The following is a 22,758-nucleotide window of genomic DNA, read 5'->3' as shown; positions in this document are numbered from 1 at the left end:
GCACTATTTATGCGGCTAAAGGCCATAATAAAAGATACTGTGGCAATGGCAGAAATATATTAAAATAGCCCAGGAGGAAAAAGCTTATGCAACCCTTTCCATAAAACCAAAGAAAGCCTATGCAACTAAGTCTGCTCCAGTAACTGAATAAGTACCAACATCTTTAAAGAATAAGAATTTGGTGAAGGAGAAAGATAAGGTTGGGACAACAACTCATATGGAGAAGCGAAAAGAAAAATTTAAGACTACAACTTCAAACAACAAGAAGCCTTGGATACCTACAGGTCTTGGAAACAAAAAGAAGTCATAGTTTAGTCTTATCATTATTTTAGTGTAGGGACCATAATTTATGTAAATAATACTCTTAAAATCTATTTTAAATGGTTGTTGGTGTAATCTATTTTGTTGCTTTTAGACCAAAGATGCTTTTGTGGTCCTTTAGGATAGATTTTCTTTTTGCCACTAGATTCTCTTCAATGTCTACTCTTTATTTTGAAAAAGAAAGGTTCTGCCATTACTTTTTCTCCTAGTTTTCTAATGAATCACTTGTCTTGATTTATTGTATTACTATTACCATTTTCTTTGTATTAAACATAACAAAGTCTTATTAATCCTAACAACTGTGTCGTTCACAACCATTCAATATAGAAAAATTATAAATAGATATAACAATTACTTTCATTTATTAAAAAATAAATACATCATTATCATTGAAGAGCTACATTAGTATTGTTCCAAAGAAGTTAGCAACAATGCCCAAAACATAAAAAGTTTTAACTAAGCAACCATTCTACCTCCCTAACCATAATACAGCTTACAAAATAAAAGACCAACTAAAACATAAAATCCAATCTTGTAAAATTTTCTAGTGCCCTGAAATGTTGCTAACTCCTATATTGTTGTCTTCAGCTTAATTTTCATTACACTAATTTCTTTTTTAAGCTGCTTTGTCTAATCCCTTCAAACACTACCAAAAGTGGTAGCCTCAAATCTTTGTAAACTTGCATTCAGTTTCTTCAACTTTGTCAACACCAATGTTGTCAACATGATTACAGTCCTCTCACTTATCCACTCATCATGATACATGAAAATGTCACGGCTCTATTCCTAGCATTTCATTCAATGTGATAAACAGTCAACTTACATTGATATAAGGGCAACCCCAAAGTTTATGATCGGGATTCCTTTTTGTCCTTAAGATTCTTAAGCGAGGTCAGTTCCTATATGCACAATAAGAAATTTGCATTCTTAGGACTTGATCTCCAGTATGAAGCATCTCATTTGGTTCATCATCTCCAAGTTCCTTACTAAATAAGAGATAATAACAGTTGAGTGTTAAGCAATATGTAGGTCCAAATAAGTAAGACAAAAGGAACAATAAAATGGAATGGAGTCAATTTTGGACTAGGGTTTCTTATGGTGAAATTTTAGGGTTCAATATGGGAAATTAGAAATTAATTTAAGAGAAGAAATGGAGTGGACCCTGATTAGTTATTAAACATTCTTTAATAATGTGGCAAAAGCTGATGTGGAGAATCTAAAGAAATATTCCTTCTCAAATTGCCATATCAGCTTCAGTTGGGCAGAAAATTGAATGCTACCTTAAACTCATATACTTTCGTGAAGTTTTGGTACTAATTAAAATTAAATTGATAGAAATTTGTAACATGATCCAAAGTTTTGGTACCAACTAGACAATTTACCCTTTATAAACACTCAATTTGTACGGAAAGTCTATTATCCACCTAAACTTTCAAAAAAGCCTCTCAGACACCTGAATTTGGATATTTAACTACTTTTAAACACTTTCATTCTGAGGTGTGGATGCACATGTACAAAATATGTCAACTTTACCAATGCTAAACATTCTATTTGGTCCTTATAATTTTTATAATATATCTATTTTCCACAACTTTTTTATATTTTATGATTTTTGTAAAATATCCTTTTGACTCCTCATTTTTTTAATATTTTATAATTTTTATAGATATCTTTTTCAAATCTTCTAAATTTTTTAATATTTTTAATTTTTATAAAATATCTGTTTAATCCCTCTAAAATTTTAAAAAGTGCATTTGTTAGATTTATAAAATTGAATGGTATATGTTATAATCATATTGATCAAAATATAAGTAAAACATTTAAATTTTCCTTCTCGATTGTTTTTGAAATTTGCAAGCACAAAAAAGAAAAGATTTAAGAATTTTAATTTTATTAATAAAATACATTATTCACCTTAATTAAGAAAATATATTTTTAAAAAAAATTTGGAGGCTTCAAAAATATTTTAATAAAAATCATTTTTTAAAAGTTTTCTAAAGGATTGAAAAGATATTTTATAAAATATAAATAATTTTCTGAGTAATTTTATAAAAGTTATAAGGACCAGATAAAATATTTGGCATCAATTAATCAACGGCTTTGAGTAGAAAGCACCTCCACGTCAACATCGAAAGATTTAAAAATAATTAAATATACAAATTTAGGTGGTTGAAATATTTTTTCAAAAGTTTGGAGTGTTATATTTTATCGTACAAGTTGAAGTACCAATAAATATATTCAACCTAAATAAATATTAAATTTTTAATATCCATGATTATCTCACACATGACCATGCATGTAGTGTCTATATTTCAAATTATTAAACAAATAGACATATTTAATAACATTTACCAGACTTTAGCATTGATTGCAAAATGTCTAGATACAAATACAAAAAATAATGAATAGTAGGACCGCTAAAAAAATGGGGCTAGAAAATCTATTTGTCTCCTGAACATTATATAATTTAAAATATAATACACAAATATTTATAAAATAATTATACATATATAAATGAGTTTAAATTAGATAAAAGTCAAATCACAGAAAAAAAGAAAAAATTAAAAATATATATCTTATAATTAGATGCTTTATACTTAAAAAGACTGTAATTTTTTCATGATAAAGAAGTACTTTATATTTTCTTTTTGTACTTTAATACCTACTACTTAATATCATTATTATTTTATAATGAAATTTTAATAAAATATTTTTAACTTTCAATAATAAAATTACTTTGGAGGTAATTCACCATCAAATCGATAATCAAGATACCTTAAAAGTATTTTAATTTTATTTTAAAAATTATTTTATTTTATTCCTAATTATATATATATATATATATATATATATATATATATATATATATATATATTAGTATTATTTACTATGAGCTCAATGTAGTTAGTTGTATGCTAAACCACTTAATAAGTAATTTTAATATTAAAAATAAGTATTATACTAATATTAAATTATAGAAATCTAAAAAAAATAATTTATAAGGTAGTAAAAATATAAGAAATTAAATCATAAGATATGAAAAAACATAATTCCTTAAGTGCAAAAATGTCAAACCATAAACTACTTTTTTATACTTTTCTCTAAGGAAATACCACAAGCATCAGTAGGAAAAAAACTCATAGTACAAACTTACCTATCGATCACTACAAAAAAAAAAAAAGATGTCCTTACCAACATTTAATTAGCAAGTGTTGTTAAAAGAGCTTATATATCGACGCTAATAGTGCAAAATGTCTTAAGAATATTTTATTTATCGAACTAGTACAAAACGACGCTAAAATAGCCCTTTTATCAAGCAAATAACTAAAGCACCTTTAAATTATTACATTTACCAACGCTTTTTATAATGCAGTTGATGTAGGCACAATCAATTACTTAGTGACACAAATGAAATAACGTCGCTAAATAATAAATTTATTGATGCATTGGACAAAAAAGCGTCGTAAGGCAACTCAAGAAGAGAGACGCTTTTTGCTACAATTTTTCTCTAGTCTTTGCCAGGTGAAAATTGGCCTCTCTCTCTCCAAGCTAGCCTTCGCTTTCTTCTTGGTGTTCACTCTCTCTTTCATTATCACCCTCTTTCTTCTGTCTCTCTTTCTTTATCAATAATCAGCCTCTAATTGAAAGGATCGTTCTTGTTGTCGCTCTTCTCAATTTATGTGTAATTGGCATCGGTTCAGGAAACTTCTCTACTTCTACTGCTATGAAGAAGCCTCTTATTTTTCTAGATCATGTTTGGCTTATGGAATAGACAAGGAATAGAATAGCTATTTCATATGAATAGTTATTCCTTAATTTGGTTCGCATTTTTAGGATAGAATAGCAATTCTATTATTTTTATAAAATACTTATTTCATAAAAGAATTAAAGAATAGTTATTCTTTTATGCATAGAATTGAACATTTTCATCAATTACTTCTAAAAATTATCGAGCTCCTCTCACTCCAAAATTGAAAAGCTCTTTTTCACTCCTTTTAATTGCTAGTGGCTACTGTTGATTGTCAATTCCTCTCAACAGCCGGCGGCTTTGATCTCTGGTCTCCTCTCAACCTGTCAGTGGCTCAACACTGATGATCTATTCTTATATAAGCCACATCAAAGTTGGATTTATTTTTTTATTTGAACTCTATATGATGTAACTTTATAAAATGTTGTTAAGTGGAGTCTCATAGAAAAACTTAATATATAATATTTTAAATTAAATAAAGTATAAAGTAAATATATAAATCTTTTTATATTTAATAAAATAATTTTTATTTTAATATGATAATTTTTAATATAATATAATATTTATTAAATTAGAATATAATCCTATATATATATATATATATATATATATATATATATATATATATATAAGGCTTCCTATTTAATTTTTCCTTATAATTTTAGTATAGAAGATTTAATTAGATAATCTAATATAACAAGATTTAATTAAAGTTATTCTAGTAGTATGATGCTATTTAGTGTTATAGAATCTTATTGTGTGTGGCAATTGTTCCAACCTCTTCTTGCTGTTTCAGACTTACTTAGACTGCTTGCATTGCCTTATTTGGGATTGGGTGAAATCCTCCATCATCATCTGAAGATTTGTCTTGGGTTCAGGTTAAGGGTGAGAATTCTTTTGCTGGAACTCTAATGGAGGTGGTGCCTTATACCCTTGATTAGCATTAGGGTTAGAATCTCCTCCTTGATTCGACCATGAGAAGAGGTTCCTTCACCCAGGGTTGTAAGTGTTGGAGTATGGATTCCTTTAGGTCTGCCATTGAAGTTATTTAAAGCATTAAGTTGTTCAATTAAACAACCTTGGAGAAAGAATTATCTTGTTGATATTCTGTAGTAGAGTGTCCTCCTCCACATACTTCACAAGATAGCACCTATGATAGATAACCTGTGATATTCAACCTTTCTAATTTCTTAGTGAGGGAATCCAACTTGGCATTTACCATGCTTAAGCTATGAACCTCATATACTCCTGTTGCTTTTTTAGGCTGATTTCTCTCCCCATGCCATTGATAATTATTAGATGTCATCTTCTATAAGAGTGCATATACATCCTTCAGTGTCTTGCTCATAAAGGAGCTTTATGCAGTAGCATCAACAGTAATCTGCAAGGATTCAAACAATCATTGATAGAAAGTTCGCATGAGAAGCCATTCTGGAATACCATGGTGTGGGCAATGTCTTTGCAAGTCTTTAAATCTTTCCCAAGCTTCATAAAGAGATTCTCCAGGCTGTTGCTTAAATCCAGCGAGATCTTGGCGATATTTGGCAGTCTTTCTAGACGAGTAGTACTTAGTAAGAAATGCCTTAGAAAGTGTATTCCATAAAGTGATGGAATTTGGTACCAATGATCCCAACCACAATTTTGCCTTATCTTTCAATGAAAAGGGAAATAACCTAAGGCAAATAGTATATATGCTCACTCCATTGATCTTAAAAGTGTCACATATGTCGAGAAAAGAGCTAGATGAGCAATATGATCCTTTGATGGTAGTCTACCAAACTAATATTATGAAACCATTTGGATGTATGTAGGTTTGATTTCGAAGGTATTAGCTTCGATAGTGGGCTTCACAATGCAATTTTGGCTTCCTATAAGACTTGGGACCCCATATTTTTCTAAAGCTCTAGCTTGTCCTGCTGGTTCAGCCATTCTTCTATCTCTTTCTCTTTTCTCCTTTCTGTTCTTTTTGCAACTCTTTTCAATTTCTAGGTTTACTTGTTGTAGTTCAAGATGTTTCGATCTTGTTTGCATAAACAAGAGTCAAGTACCTTAAAATAAAAAATAATAATAATTAAAACAAAAATAAAAATGTTAGTCTAGTAGAAAAGAAAGTATGCTAATATTGGTATTGTAGATCTCCCCGGCAATGGCACCAAATACTTGTTAGAAAAATTATGTAAGTGCACGGTTCACAATAAGTAGTACAGAATGAGTATAAGTATCGTTTTTACGAGGAGATTGATACCAAGTACGAGCTCTAATTGTATTTCCACAATCTAACAAATCGAATAATTATAATTGAAATAAATAACTAATACGAAAAGAAATCTTAAAACTAGAATTTCAAAATCTAATAAGTAAAACTATAGCTTGGATTAGTTTCACTAACTATTACTCGAATTATAGAATTTTTTCACAATTCAAATTATTAATTTAGTTAAGGGTAAATTAGTCAAATTACTTAGAGTCTCTTTTAAGCTCATCTAAGAATACCAAAGTCAATTGCAACTTATTTTCATGGTCACGTCAATTAACTAGGGTTCATTAAGTTACTTAGTAATTTATTATTCTCCGAAGGATTCATCTATTTTCGTGATCGAGGTTCCTAATTTTTACAAGTATATGAGCTGATAAATCATGCAACTTTTTTATTGTCTTTAATTTACCCAAAAACATATTTTAATCATGTCTAAAATCAAATACAAGAATAAGTAAAAGCAACTTATAAAATTAACTAAAAATTAATTCGCTAAAAGAAAATAAATATCCAAACCCTAAGAAGAGTTTAGCCACACATGATTGTGGCAACTCATAAAATTATAGTTAAAGAAATCAAAGAAGGAAAGAAAATAATTAATTCAAACTCTTGAATCTTCATTGTAAATCTTCTTGATCTCCTTGAGTATGTCTTCAAAAATTGTGTCTCTGATGGTTGTCTATTAAAATAGCTATTTGTTCCCCTTTTATAGCTAAGACTCAAAGGAATCCCTATTTTGCCCTAAATTTTCGAGTTTCATGTGAAAGAAAACTCTCTTTTACTCGACACGGCTTGGCACACGGCCATGTCACATCCTTTTCCTTACGAAACGGCTTGGCACGCGCCCATGTATGATCTTATGGTATGCTTTCCAATTTCTTCGATTCAGGCAGAAGTAGTCACAGTTTGGAGCACTCTCGTATGCTTCTGTATGTTATTTTCTTCAAAATCCAGTGGCACACACGGCTTTGAACATGACCATATGTACAAACATGCTTCCTAATTTTTTATCCACCATGCGACACGGGCACAAGTACGCCCGTGTATGGGCATTACACATTTTCCTTGATCATCTAAGGCTCCTTTTTAGACTTTCCTATAAAAAAGGGAAAAACTTATTAAAAATTAAATACAATTTCCTAAATAAACTAAACGTAAATGAAAATACTAAAATAAATATATAACTTAAATAAGCTCCTAATAAAAAATGTAAATTCTTCCTAATTAATATAACTATTTATTCAAAAATTATTAAAAACCAACCCAAAGACATGTGTAAAATTACACATAGCACATACATCCTTTAGTGCTGCTTTATCCTCTTTTTTATTCCATCTTTTTACTCACAGGTAGTTAAGCATGAGTGTTGGTGTGATAGCCTGAGCTAGAGAAGCGGTCCGATGAAGGTGGGAAGTGGACGTCGGGGCAAGGATAGGATGCCTGGATAAGGAGTAGCTTCTGGCAAGCTTCTAGAATGGCAGCACTCTAAGGTACGGGGGATACATGAATGAATCGAATTGCAAATCGTAATGGGGCGGGGAATGATTGATAACATATGTAAAGAGTTGGAACGAATCACATGAGGCGTCTTTTAGTTGTTTGGCTATGGAGTTATAGGAACTCCAAAGTTAAACATGCTTCGTTCAGAGAAACTCCAGGATGGGTGACCTCCTGAGAAGTTCTTGAACCTGCCAAAGGGACAAAACCGTGAGGTCATTGGGGGCCAAAGCGGACAATATCTCATGTGATATGGTTTCAGATCGTTACAAATGGTTTCAGATCGTTACAAATGGTTTCAGAGCAGGACCCCTCTAGTAGATGTGTGGTTCGAGGATGAACTAGGCGGAAGCTGGTGGGCATGTGATAGCTTAACCTAGAGAAGTGGTCCGACGAGGGCGGGAAATGGACACCGGAGCAAGGATAGGATGCCTGGACAAGGAGCGGCTTTTGGCAGACTTCTAGGATGGCAGTACTCTAAGATACAAAATGGGGCAGAGAATGGTTGATGATATATATAAAAAATTGGAACTAATCACATGAGGCGTCTTTAGTTATTTCATCGTGGAGTTATAGGAACTCCAAAGTTAAACGTGCGTGGTTCAGAGAAATTCGAGGATGGGTGACCTCCTAAAAAGTTTTCGAACCCACTAAAGGGACAAAATCATGAGGCCCATGGGGGATAAAACAGACAATATCTTATGTGATCTAGTTCCTGGTTATTACAGTTGGCAAAGCAGACAATATCTCATGTGATCTAGTTTTGGATCATTACAGTTGGCAACAAGCAATGCAAGAACTTCGAGCTCTTTAGGATAATTATACATGGGATATTTTTCCATGTCCACCCAAAGTTAAACCCATTGGGTGTAAGTGGGTTTACTCAGTAAAACTTCGGTCTGATAGGACTCTAGAGCCCTATAAGGCTAGGTTGGTTGCTCTTGGTAATAGACAGGAGTATGGGGTACACTATGAGGAGACATATGCTCTTGTGTCTAAAATGACTACTGTGCAAACAATTCTTGCCATTACTGCTTCACAGGGTTGGTTACTTAAACAAATGGATGTTAAAAATACTTTCCTGCATGGTGATCTTAAAGAAGATATTTACATGGTACCTCTACAAGGTTTGTTTTCACTTTTACTTTGGAAGTTTGTAAGCTGAATCGTTCACGATATGGACTAAAACAAGCTCCTTGTGCATGGTTTGAGAAGTTCAGATCTACCTGACTATAGTTTAAGTTTATGCAAAGTCAATATGATTCTTCTCTCTTCCTTCATAAAACTGCTACTGCAATCATCCTTCTTCTAGTCTATGTTGACGACATAGTTATCACAGGAACAGATTATTTATTGATTACTCAACTTCAGCAGCGTCTTCGAGATACCTTTCATATGAAGGATGTTGGCCATCTTGCATATTTCTTAGGATTAGAAGTTCAATCTAACTCCTCTGGTATATTTCTCAATCAGCATAAGTATACTCAAGATTAGTTGCATTGGCTGGTCTTTAGGATTCTTCATTGTTGATACACCCCTTAAAGTGAATGTCAAGTATTACTCAGATGAGGGAGCCTTTTTATATTATGCATTTACTATCCTGTAAGTTGCCTTGATGTGTCTTCTTTTCTTCTCATTTTCTTCTTTTTATGAAATGTGACATTAATCATATCCTTCTTTTATTTTCCTCTTCGTATCAAAATACCTTCTTCTCTTTAAAAGCCACCAAGAGCCACCAATTTAGCATCCATATACCATAAATTATTCTATTTATATTTATTATATTTATAAATTAATTATTAATTTTTTCTATTTTATTTTATATTAATTTATTAATTCTTATTATTAATTCTATTTATTTTATTTATATTTAATATTTATTTATTAAATTAATTCTATTTAATATTCTTAGAATTAAAAAACTATGCTGTATAACTTCATTCAAAAAACTTTCTTAGAATCACTACGGAAATTACTACAAAATAAAAAATAAAAAAGATTGGAACATTATTTCTATTTTGATAGTTTCTTTTAGTTTATTTATTTAGTATTTGTATATTTGTATCAAATTTGTATCGTTTTTTACATTTTAAAATAAAAACGACCCTCTATTTTAGAATACCTTTTCCTTTTTACTTTTTTTTTTACTTTTTTCTATTTTTGTTTTAAATTTGAATTTAACTTATTAGATTTATATATTAATTAGAATGATTTATGGTTGTCTTGTTTGGACCAAAAAAATGAAGTATCCAGGCTCCGTTTAGAAGAACCCAATTGGTAATATATCTATACGATTACTGCTTGTATCATATTCTATTTATGAAGTTGAAATAATTTCAAACTGCTAATCATACTCAATCAAATAATATAATTATGAATATGTCAAATATTTGGCAGAAGACGTGAAATGAATTAAATAAAAAAAAGTTGTAACAAAAAGACGCGATATTGGGGCATTTCCTCTATATGTGCAAATAAAAATCGGGCAAATCTTTACTCAGAGTAGAGCACAAACCTAAAAGAATTGAAGAAACCCATTTAGGAACAAGATAATGTCGTCGTGATTTGAATCGAATCTCGATGAAAAAATACATCAATGAGAAGTTTGTTTGATAAGTTTAATAATTTCTTTTTATTTTTATAGGGAAACCTTTATTTATTTTATAGGTAAACAGGTTAAAACTCATCTTTCTTGAAAACTAGTTCATTAGCATTAGACATTAGAAAAAAAAAAGAGTTAAGTTAAAAAGTACTCACTATCAAAAAATGAAGGTTGGAATCAACATATTGATTCTTTATTTTATTTTATTTTCGTCAATTTTTGTTGAACCGTATGCATCAAAAGGTGCACGTACGGTTCCTAGAAGATAGAAATTTATCTTAATCAACCGACTTTATCGAGAAAGATTGCTATTTTTAGGTCAAGATGTTGATAGTGAGATCTCGAATCAACTTATTGGTCTTATGGTATATCTCACTATAGAGAGCGAGACTAAAGATTTGTATTTGTTTATAAACTCTCCTGGCGGATGGGTAATACCCAGAATAGCTATTTATGATACTATGCAATTTGTGCGACCAGATGTACAAACAATATGCATGAGATTAGCTGCTTCAATGGCATCTTTTATCCTAGTTGGAGGAAAAATTACCAAACGTTTAGCATTCCCTCATGCTTGGTGCCAATGGATTTTTATTTAAAAGAAAAAAGAAAACTATGCCTTCTCCATATGAAATATTGAAATATAAATATTAAGTAATAATAGCATGGCAGTTCGAATTCGATATAGATATAAGAATTTTTTTTAAACATTAGATTATGTATCGAAAGAGTAGTATGAGATATTAAGTAAGGGTATTTCTGATTTTATTCTATGAGGGGCCTATTTTAGCGTCACAAACTTTTTTGTTTTTGCACCGGAGGGCTCTTAACATTATTTATGTTATAAAAATAAAAGAGTACAAAAAAAAGATTTATTTTTCAAATAAAAAAACTTTGGGATTGCTAAATCACTGATGAAATAAAGCAACGGGACCACCATAGTATTTTGTTTTATTTTTGAACTCCTCCAAAGACAAGGAAAGGGTGGTTATTGGATCATTTACTGATTTAAACCTGATAAACTCTATGTTTTTATTCGATAAGAAAACTTAAGTAAAAGTGAATTCCATTGTGGAGCCATATGCAATGCGTAAAAAATGGATGTACGGTTGTTCAATTCTATCTTTTTTTTTTCTTATTATTCTTTATCTCTTCTCATCATCTTTTTATTTATTATGCGAAATAGAATAGCCATTTTTTTCTTATATCATCAGGGTAATGATTCATCAACCTATTGCTGGTTTTTATGAGGACAAAATAGGAGAATTTGTCCTGGAAGCAAAAGAACTACTGAAACTATGCGAAATCCTCACAAGGATTTATGCACAAAGAACGAGAAAACATTTATGGGTTGTATCCGAAGATATGGAAAGAGATGTTTTTATGTCAGCAGTAGAAGCCCAAGCTCATGGAATTGTTGATCTTGTAGCAATTGCATAAGAAATAGTAGAAATTTCATGCAAATCACGATTGAATATTTTTTTTCTTACCGGACTTTCAATTTCAATTAAATATTCTTTAATATTCTATTAATTATATTAATAATAATAAATATCAATAATAATAATAGAATATTAATATAGAAAAAATGCATAATCATCCGATTATGATCGATCTAAACCAGCCCATTATGCATATGATTCAACATGCCAACTATTAAAAAACTTATTATAAACACAAGACAGCCAATCAGAAACATCACCAAATCCCCCGCTCTCGGGGGATGTCCTCAGCGCCAAGGAACATGTACTAGGGTGTATGTGCGACTTGTTCAGATCGTGAACTTGGACAAAAGAAAACTTTTCCAGTATCTATGATCAGTACGGATGAATAAGATAAAATAGAAGAATCCCCTTCATTATCTAAAAAAAAAAAGATCTATCATATTCGTCTATTGTGTATCAAATTTATGGTTTCATTGCTGCAACCTCAATTTTCAATTTAAAACAAGAAAGAGTTTCCCATTGGTAACAAATGATTATCCTTTAAGCGGGAAAAATCTTATTAATCTTATTTAAATTAAAAAGCCAAAAGTTATACCCCTACTCTTGCAAGAACGGACTAACAGGGTCAATTAATTAGAAAATCCTCATGATTAAATACTGTTACTATATAGACGGATCTCCTTATGAAAGACCTATTACTAGATAATTCAATGGGTAGAGCCAAAAAGTGTGAACTGTACATGTTAACAATAGCATTGATTAAATGATTAAATATTTATTATATTAAATGATTAAATAAGGAAGGGCTCCGGCGTATAGAAAAGACCTCACCGTTTAAGAAGTAACCATAGAAACGATGGAACCCACTATTATTTCTATTATTTATTTATCTATTTCTATATTTTTATTTACTAATTTTTTATTATATTTTTGTTTGATACCTAGTATCAATACAGTTTCATGGTTGGGAAGGTTATAGTAGCAAAAGCCGTTGGAATTATTATTTTATACACTAGAAGAATCCATTTTATTATTATAGAAAAGGGGAAAATAATAACTGAAAGAAAGGAAATCAATTAGTTATTTATCAAAGTTTTGTTTATTCAATGACCAGAATTAGACGAGGATATATAGCTCGGAGGCGTAGAACAAAAATTCGTTTATTCGCATCAAGCTTTCGCGGGACTCATTCAAGACTTACTCGAACTATTGTTCAACAAAAAATAAGAGCTTTGGCTTTGGCCCATCGGGATAGAGATAGGCAAAAAAGAAATTTTTGTCATTTATGGGTCACTCGGATAAATGCAGTAATTCACGAGAATAGGGTATCCTATAGTTATAGTAGATTAATAAATAATTTGTACAAGAGACAGTTGCTTCTTAATCATAAAATACTTGCACAAATAGCTATATTAAATAGGAATTGTCTTTATTTGATTTCCAATGACATTATAAAATAAGGAAATTGGAAAGAATCTATGAAATATTTTACATGGAATCCCTTGAAGAATGAATTCCGGGAAGGTAGAAGAGAAATTAGTATGATAAAATATGATGATAATATAATCAAGTATAAAGTAGTCAAACTGAACAAAAACATTCAATAAAAAAAAATTTCTTCTTACCCAACTCGTTTGTTTCTTACAACACGACACTCAAATTTTGATTTTCAGATTTTTTGAACAAAACATTAATCTAGGTTTAAATTAAATTTGGATTTGAATTTTGATTCAATTGAGGAGCAAGCCTATTTTTCTAGTTCTAAGATCAGTAGTTATAGTGACGAGCTCGCTTTATTTCAAATTGTTTTTCATTATTAAGAAAAGGTAACGAAGATAAAATACGAGCTTGTTTTATAGCAATAGTAATTAATCGTTGTTGTTTTAAACTCAATCTATTCACCCATCTAGATAATATTTTTCCTTGTTCACTAATAAATCGATTAATTAAACTCATGTTTCTATAATCAATTCGATCCCCCGATTGGATCGGGGGCAAACGCCTACGAAAAGATCGCTTGGACTTAAGAAAAGGTCATTTGGATTTATCCATGGTTTGTTTATTCCTTATTTCGAAAATCCTATTTCGTTCAATTGGATCAAAAATGATTTAGAATTAAGAAATAGGATTTTGCTTGTTTATTTTATATTTAAATATATATATATAAAATTTTAATATATGTAAATATATGTTAACAATATATTTACATAACATATTATATATTAATATGTCATTTATGTCATTTTTCATCTTTCTTGTAAAGGTAACACGCAGGCGACCGGTTCCGTCTATTTCTTTATCTCTCCATGAATTGTATGTTTATAACAATAGGGACAGAATTTTCTCAATTTCAATCGACTAGGCATATTATGTCGATTCTTTTAAGTAATATATCTGGAAATACCTGTTGATTTTTTATTAACACTGTTTTGAACACAACTAGTACATTCTAAAATAACCCTTACTCGAACATCTTTACCCTTGGCCATGAACCTCCTTGGGGTTTTTATTCATTCAACTCTTCGATTTTCAGATCCGAAGTGCAGAAGAAAGGAACGAAAAAAATATAAGTTGCTAACTCGAAATCCAATTTTAAAAGATTTCATTGCAACTAATATAGTAGTAATAAGTAATACAAAGATTCTAAACTATATTTAGATTATAAGTTTAGATTAGAATCACAATACAGTATTTCATTTAAGCATCTTGCATAATACTGTTGCAATAATTAAATTTCTACTTCCCTTCTCTTATCTTAATTAAATAATTTAATTGAAGTTAGTTTACTTTACTTGAAGTTGGGGCCCCAAGTTTCGAATTTTGCTGCGGTTGAATCCACTTTTATTCTTTTTTCTTTTCTCACTTATTCTAATTAAATAAAAAAAGAGGAGGGGCAGTAGTCACAGATATTTAATTGTATCTCTAATCTTCTTCACCCCCTGTACACGCACGTTAATAACTAGAATGAAAAAAAGGAGAATGTCAACGCATCCGGGAAAAAATGATTGATCCTAATCAATAGACCTGCTAAAGACGCAAACCATAGAGTACTTATTATCGGTGCCACAAATAGATATATTTTTAGATCTCGTATTTAAAACCCTCCTTATTAATTCTTCACTGTTATTGTAATAAATAATGTTTATTTTATTGTAATAATATATAATGATTATACATATATAATCAGACGTATATGTAGTTAAAGGACACTTGCATTTATTTTGTTAGCGGAATCTCTAATTCATATTAAAATGTACAATAATTTGCTAGATAAGATTTTCCTTTTCTTAAACAAAGAAAAATTTTCCCTTTTTCCCGAGCATTCACAAAATTTATGTAAGTTTATTATTACGTAAGTTTATCATTATTTTATTATTAATTAAGTATATCATTATATAATAAGATATAATAAGCGATATTATTATATAATATATGATATGAGATCAAAAAGAAAAAATATATCAATGGAGAAAATGAAATAAGTATGTGGAAAACAAAACGGGTATTCTTTATAATAACATTGTAAACCAATTGAAAGGGATATAGTGCAACTTGGTAGCGCATTTGTTTTGGGTACAAAATGTCACGGGTTCGTATCCTATCAACCCTACCTATTACTTCGTCTCTCAGTAATAACGAGGGATCAATTGAGATCAATTAAACTTGGCCATACTTAATCTTTCATTTTTATCATATTATATATGATAGTATAGGCATTCAAGATATATTGGAGTTGTTAAAAAAAGAATCTTTTTACTTACATTATGATTTTTTTGTGATTGGGATAAGAAAGCGCTCTTAGTTCAGCTTGGTAGAACGTGGGTCTCCAAAACCCAATGTCGTAGGTTCAAATCCTACAGAGTGTGATTCTGTTCTTGTTTTGTTAGGTCAAATTTTATACACAAAAAATAGAAGAGCAATCTGAATTTTACCTCCTGTAGATTAAAGAAAAGAGGAGGTCAAAAAAACAAGGTGTTAATTAATTAATTAATTAAAGGTCCAACTGATCACCACGTATGTATTGTAAACATGCAGTTATGAATAATCCGGCCAAAATAATAGGAATTAGACCTAAGACGATTCCAAATAGAAAAACTTCAATCATTTCAATTTATTTGAAAAAAGAGGGGGGTGGGGGGGGAGGGGGAAGAAAGGTAATATCTATCCTTAAATATTAATCCATATCGCACATAAATCTCAATAAGCAAAATCTCAATAAGAAAAATCTCAATAAGAAAAAATGGAAAATTAACACGGTAAAGAACTAGAGAATAGATGGAATACTGCCGAAAAATTTCCTTTTCTTTTAGTTTATTTATTTAGTATTTGTATATTTGTATCAAATTTGCATCGTTTTTTACATTTTAAAATGAAAACGACCCTCTATTTTTCTTTAGAATACCTTTACCATTTTACTTTTTTTCTATTTTTATTTTAAATTTGAATTTAACTTATTAGAGTTATTAGTTGATTCATTCACATAATATCTCCAATCCAATACAATAAAGTAAGAAGAAAAGAAGTATCGCACGATCATATCACTAAAAAAAGAAAATCTTTTTTTTTTGTACAACTAGATTCTAAGACTAGTAATTTCAATTATCCTTTTCTTTTTTAGATTTTACATTTCTCATTCCATATTATATTAATATTAAAACGAAAAAATATGTAGTTAAGTGTCAAGAAAGACTTTTTAAATCTAATACACAAATACATGCATCACAGATATTGATTATCACAATTATTTTTTCCTTGTTCTCCTTCTTTCTTTTTCATCGAATATTCTCTACTATTGGTACTTGTTAATTTAATAGATGACTAACCAATTCCTTAAAATGAAAAACAAAATGAAAAAAAAGGGGGTGGGGGGAAACTCTTTTATAACCACAAAAGTTTTTGATTTCACATCTAATTGAATTGCAGAAATATGATAATCTCCTCCATGAATTATTATTATAACCCATTGAATTCGCATTTTACCCGACCTTATCTTATGGTACACAGTTCTACAGCAACAAGAAAAAGAAAAGAAGAAAGGGATTATCTAAGATTTCATTTCGATACTGATTGAAGTTGCGTTCTTGCGTCGGAAGAAGGATAGCTATCGATTCGGTATACTTTAAAGAAATCTTTGGTACAATATTGACGATCTCACAAAGATTCAATTTCAGTGAAATTGCATTTACTGATCTCATCTTTTACAGAATCGATCCCTTTTGATTGTACAAGAATATGTGGAGCTCACTACGTCTGGAAGCACAGAAGAATGTTCTTTTGCTGATATTATTACCAGTATTCGATATTGGGTCATTCATAGCATTACTATACCTTCCATATTCATTGCAGGTTGGTTATTGGTCAGCACAGGTTTAGCTTATGATATATTTGGGAGTCCTCATCCAAATGAATATGTTACAGAGAGCCGACAGGGAATTCCATTAATAACTGGCCGTTTTGATCCTTTAGAATAACTCGATGAATTTAGTAAATCTTTTTAGGTGGCCCAATGACCATAGATCGAACCTATCCAATTTTTACAGTACGATGGTTGACTGTTCACGGACTAGCAGTACCTACCCTTTTTTTGGGGGTTAATATCAGCAATGCAGTTCATCCAACGATAAATCTAATCCTAATTAATTATAAAACTATGATACAATCAAACTCGAACGAATAAAATATTGAATTGAATCGTACCAGTCTCTACTGGGGGTTATTACTCATTTTTGTACTTGCAGTTTTATTTTCTAATTACTTCTTCAATTAATAGAAGAAAATAAAATAGTAGAACAATAAATAAGAATAGGAATTCTCTTATCTCATTGGAAGGATATCATCTAATAATTATCTATGACTGTTTATATCTCTAGCACGACCACTTGATTAAATGTGGAGGGAAGTGGGATAAATGGCCGATATTACTGGAAGAATTCCCCTTTGGATAATAGGTATTGTAACTGGTATTCTTGTGATCAGTTTACTAGGCATTTTCTTTTATGGTTCATATTCCGGATTGGGTTCATCCCTGTAAGTAGTAAGTAATCGGGTGAACTGAGTTGTAGACATGAAAGCGTAAGAACTCAATGGACCCCCTCCTTTCTCTGTTTGATTTGAGGCCGAGAGGGTCCATAATAATCATAATACTTTATTCGTATAAGTGACAAGATAGATTGCTTTTTTTTATATTTCAAAAAAATTCTATTACACTTTTTTTTTGGATCGTGTTTTTGAAAAAGTAACTCCATTAATTGATTTAGAACATTTGTTCCTCGATAGTATCTATCAATACTTTCAAAGTTATACGAGGAACTCTTCGATTTCTTTTTCCTAGATGGCATAATATATATTTTCTATATTTTTGTCGATCCCATATCATGCAAATTTTTCTATGCTAATAGAACCTTATTCTATTTATTTGAGTATCTCAAAAAGTTGAAATTGTTTTTCTTTTTTTAAGTTCATTGAAGAAGTTCTATTTGCTCAAAAAATTCCCCTTTCTTTTTGTGTTTGTCCGCTACTTATTTTTTATGTAAAAATCGAATTTATACGTATAAAATTGAAAAGTAAGTTATGATAAACCAAGAAAAAACAGAAGTTAAGAATAGTAATCTTTGAGGAATGGGATCAAGAATCGATATTATTTTGACACAAGAAAGGGATGTGGAAAATTCCTTTTCTTGTGTCGAAGACTAGGAAGACGAATAAAAAAAATACTTCCTAGAATCCTTTGTTCTCCCTCATTTAGCCTTTGCTTTTCCGCTTACTTATCTTATGCTTAGTATCTAGTCATATGGATTCTATTAGAATAGAAAAAAGCTATTAATGCACTCTATGACAATTAAATCTGACAATAATAAGATGATCACACCGCTCCCATTTTATTTAGATTCAAAAAAAATTAGATTAAAAAAACACAAAAAAGGGGATAAAGTCAAATAGTCTTCTTACCAATATACATATTATGACTAGAAATGCAGTACAAATAATTCAAAACATCTAGTATAAAAAAATTTAAAATTTTTAATAAGCAAAGAGCTTTTAATTTTTTTTATCATATATAATTACCAACTGTTATTCGTTTTAAGAACTTGATGTTGATAAATTTACAAATCTAGAAATTCATTTCGGACAATTGAACCTTCTCAAACTGTTTCTTTTTAAGAACCAAAAATATTTGTGCCAAGAAGAATAAGAAGAACAAAAGGCCTTGGGCACATAATGGGTCTTGAAGTACTATTTATGAATCCCCCTGACCAAATCCACCCACATTAGGATTACTCGTTAATGGTTGATCAAGTTTGATGGATTCGCCTTCTGAAACAAGAAGTTCTGGTCCTAGAGGTATAATATTAATCACTTGACGTCCTTTTGACGCATCCGTTATGGTTATTTCGTAACCCCCCTTTTCTTGTCGTATGATTTTGCTTACTATACCTGCTGTTGTAGCATTATAAACCGTATTGTTACTCTTGCTCCCGTCGGGATAAATCTGACCCCTTCCCCTGTTTCCGCCTACATATATGGGATATTTTAAAAAGTGAACATCTTTCTTAGTGGCGGGGTCCGGAGAAAGGATAGGAAAGGTAATTTCACTATATTTCTGACCAGGAACAGGACCTATGACAAGAATTTTTTTTTTCTGGGGCAATAACTCTGAAAAGACAGATTTCCTATCTTTTCTTTCATCTCTGGCGAAATACGATTAGGAGGGGCTAAATCAAACCCCTCGGGTAAAATAAGAACAACCCCCACATTCAAAGCCCCCTTTTTACCATTAGCAAGAACTTGTTTCAGTTGCATATCATAAGGAATTCGAACGACTGCTTCAAATACAATATCAGGAAGTACCGCTTGTGGAACTTCGATATCCACGGGTTTATTAGCTAAATCACAATTGGCACATACAATACGGCCAGTTGCTTCGAGCGAATTTTCATAACCCTGCTGTGCAAAAATGGGATATGCATTTGAAATAGATGCCCAAGTTATTATATATATCATGAGCGATACGGAAATGGAAAAAGTAATCTCTTGCTTTATCCAAGAAAAGGTCTTTCTAGTTTGCATGGTCCAATCATTGATCCTGAAAATTTCTACAATAAAATTAGGTAGGTCGCTATTATAATTCCCTATCCACGATACTGCTATTTACTAAATTTTTTTTACTAAAATAGAAAATATAGGAAGAGAATCTCTTGGATGTATAGAAAAAAGATATATATATATTAAATAGAGTAAGATTTTGTTTGATAGTAAGATTTTGAATGTTTTGCTTCTGTATTTTGTACAAAATAACAAACATTCTAATTGGATTCATGGATCATTTTTCAGTCATTCATTGAATGATAAATCACCACAAGTGACGGAGATACGCGATTTAAATAACGGAAAATCAAATATTTAAAAATTGTATCGAGGATGACTGGAAAAGTGGAAACAAGGCCAGATATAATTTGATTATTATGAGCAAACCCAAAATCTTTGTAGACCGAGCCAATCATTAGTTCCCAACCATAGGATGAATGGAATCCTGTACATAAATCGGTTAATAAAATAATGAAAAAAAACTTTTATTGTATCGCTTAAATTATATAGGAATTCTTGAACCCAAGAATTAAGAATAATAAGTTCTTCATTACTTAAAATAGAATAACCACTTAGAATAACGAAACAGATTATATTTGTCGAGAAGTGCAAAATCGTATGGATATAATCCTCATTGTGCATCTTGATCAATTGGATTGTTTCTTTGTGAATTCCGATACGAAACTTTTGTAGATGTGTTTCTGGATATTGCTTTATCATTTCGTCCAAGCGAACGAGTTCCTCTAATTCTATGAACTTTTCTAGAATACTTTTTCTTGAATATCATTTATAAAAGTTTCGGACTTACTAGTATTACACCAATTAATAACCCAAGATTCCAAACTTTTATTAAATAAAAAAGAGATCTACCAGGGCAAAAAAACTATAGCTGTAAGATATAGAAGGGGAATAAATGTTCTTATTTTTTCATTTTTTCATCTGTGAATTTTTAATGAACCCACCTTCATATGATCTAATATTTTTATCAAGCATAAGTTCTATTATGAGGCTTTGAACTTATGAATCTATTCCCTATTCTTTATTTGTGAGTCAGCGGTTAGTCCTTGAATTTTGAAAGAATACAAAAAAAATAAATTGTTTCTAAGTATCTTAATTATTCAAATTCGGATTTCTAGATGAAAGAATTCCGTTCTATCAACAAAACAAATATTTTGAAAAAAAAAAATGGCCAACTTACCCATATTCCACAGGAATAATTTAGAAAGATTTCTGAAGAATATTGTAATGCGATAATAAAAAATGAGTGGCAAAAATAAAATAAGACAGAAAAGTTATTATTCTAGTTGGTTCAGCCTTTTGTTCATTAGGGAGGACAAAAAGAAAGATAACAAAAAACGTCAAGAAAGGAAAGATAATTTACAAGATACGATCTATCCATATCTAATGTATCAATTTCAAATATTGATTCAAATATTGAAAATTAAAAGAGAATTTCTTTATTCTATATTTTATTCCGAAATGTTTTGTTTTGATCTATGAGATGGGTCTATTATTTCGATTTATTACTTATTTTGTTACTAAATTTATTGAATATTGAAATTGAATTTAGATACACATAAAAAAGGTTTGATTTTATTTTAGAATTGTTCCGTGTATATATATATATATATATATATATATATATATATATATATATATATATATATATATATATATATATATGTCTCTTTGGTTCATCAATATTGTATTGTGAAATTTCAGTTAAGTTATGCTATAACTATAAAAAAACGAAGACTCTTGGATTTTTTTGCTCTTGTTAAGAAAATGTTCATTCTTCAGCTCATTTCAAAATACTTCAATTGGTACACGCAAAAAATAGGCCAATTCTGCTACCTTTTGCTTAATCTCTCGTGGAGTCAAATTCTCATCAGTACGAGTCAAAGGAATGGACCCTAGGCCTCTGGTTTTCATATAAAGGACACGCCGAGCAAAAATACCCTCTTCCACTTCTATTCTAATAGACTGAATATCCTTCATAAGGAATCGGAGTAAAATGCAACGATTTTTTCTAAGGAATCCCCAGCGAAAAATACACACTATTCCTTCTTTTCTATCGAATCGATCATAACCACTACCTACATTACATAAAATTGTGCACCACAAATAAGAACTAATAAATAGACCGGCGATCCCATAGAAAGACATCATGATCCCTTGTGGAAAAAAAATTATTTGCTGAGAAAGAAATAAAGATATCAAATTTCTGCCGAGATAACTTGAAATTCCAACCAATAAAAATCCCAATGAACATAAAAAAAAAAGTATAAAGGCCCAGCAGAAATTACTTGTTTTGCGAGACCCCGCTATAAGTACTATCCATATACGTTCTGATCGCCAACTCATACTAGATCAAGTTGTTTTTTATTTGAAGCGGGAGACTAGCCCAAATGAATTTGACTTTCTTTTTTTGTTTCCGAAGTAACTTTCATCAACTCGGATTATTCTGGTGTGAATCTTTAGGAGGAATTCATCGAATTTCTTAGATTAAGAAAAAGAGAGCTCAGCCCCCCCATAGGATCCCCTATCTACACATATATAAAAATATCAGCTTTGTTTTGCATTTCTTTCAAGCATCTGCCAAAGTTTCGATTTATTTTCATATAGTCCATTTACTTATACATCATATTTACACCTGCATAAGAACCCTTTCATTTTCATTTACGTTTGAAGGGAGCTTGTCACGACCCCACCCGTGGGCCCGTGACCGGCACTAGGGATTGGGTAGGCGTAAGGCCACCGAAACCCGTAGTAAGCCTGACACTCACTGACTTAAACAAATCTT

At 30.5% G+C, this 22,758-nt stretch overlaps 1 protein-coding gene, 2 non-coding genes and 1 pseudogene across 3 annotated transcripts; 3 read left to right on the top strand and 1 right to left on the bottom strand.

The window, feature by feature from the left end:
- The first annotated feature begins 5,505 nt into the window (after window positions 1-5,505).
- LOC112536118 lies at window positions 5,506-5,612 on the top strand. The gene has a single exon (XR_003080182.1). It is a non-coding gene; the product is annotated as a small nucleolar RNA R71 (small nucleolar RNA).
- A 2,483-nt stretch (window positions 5,613-8,095) lies between these two features.
- Window positions 8,096-12,335, top strand: LOC125370279 (ATP-dependent Clp protease proteolytic subunit-like). The gene is made up of 4 exons (XM_048375285.1): window positions 8,096-8,178; window positions 8,730-8,937; window positions 10,695-11,002; window positions 11,640-12,335. Exons 1-4 carry the CDS (start codon window positions 8,096-8,098, stop codon window positions 11,863-11,865), a joined length of 825 nt encoding a protein of 274 aa, XP_048231242.1. The 3' UTR covers window positions 11,866-12,335.
- Window positions 12,336-15,662: 3,327 nt separating this feature from the next.
- On the top strand, window positions 15,663-15,736 carry TRNAW-CCA. Its single transcript has one exon. It is a non-coding gene; the product is annotated as a tRNA-Trp (tRNA).
- Window positions 15,737-18,510: 2,774 nt separating this feature from the next.
- LOC125370354 lies at window positions 18,511-22,121 on the bottom strand (annotated as a pseudogene).
- Window positions 22,122-22,758: the final 637 nt, after the last annotated feature.

This window comes from Ricinus communis, chromosome 6 (assembly GCF_019578655.1).
Source record: "Ricinus communis isolate WT05 ecotype wild-type chromosome 6, ASM1957865v1, whole genome shotgun sequence".
Classification (NCBI taxonomy): Eukaryota; Viridiplantae; Streptophyta; class Magnoliopsida; order Malpighiales; family Euphorbiaceae; genus Ricinus; species Ricinus communis.
Note: the sequence above shows the minus strand (reverse complement) of the source record. Positions and strands in the feature narration are given on the sequence as shown.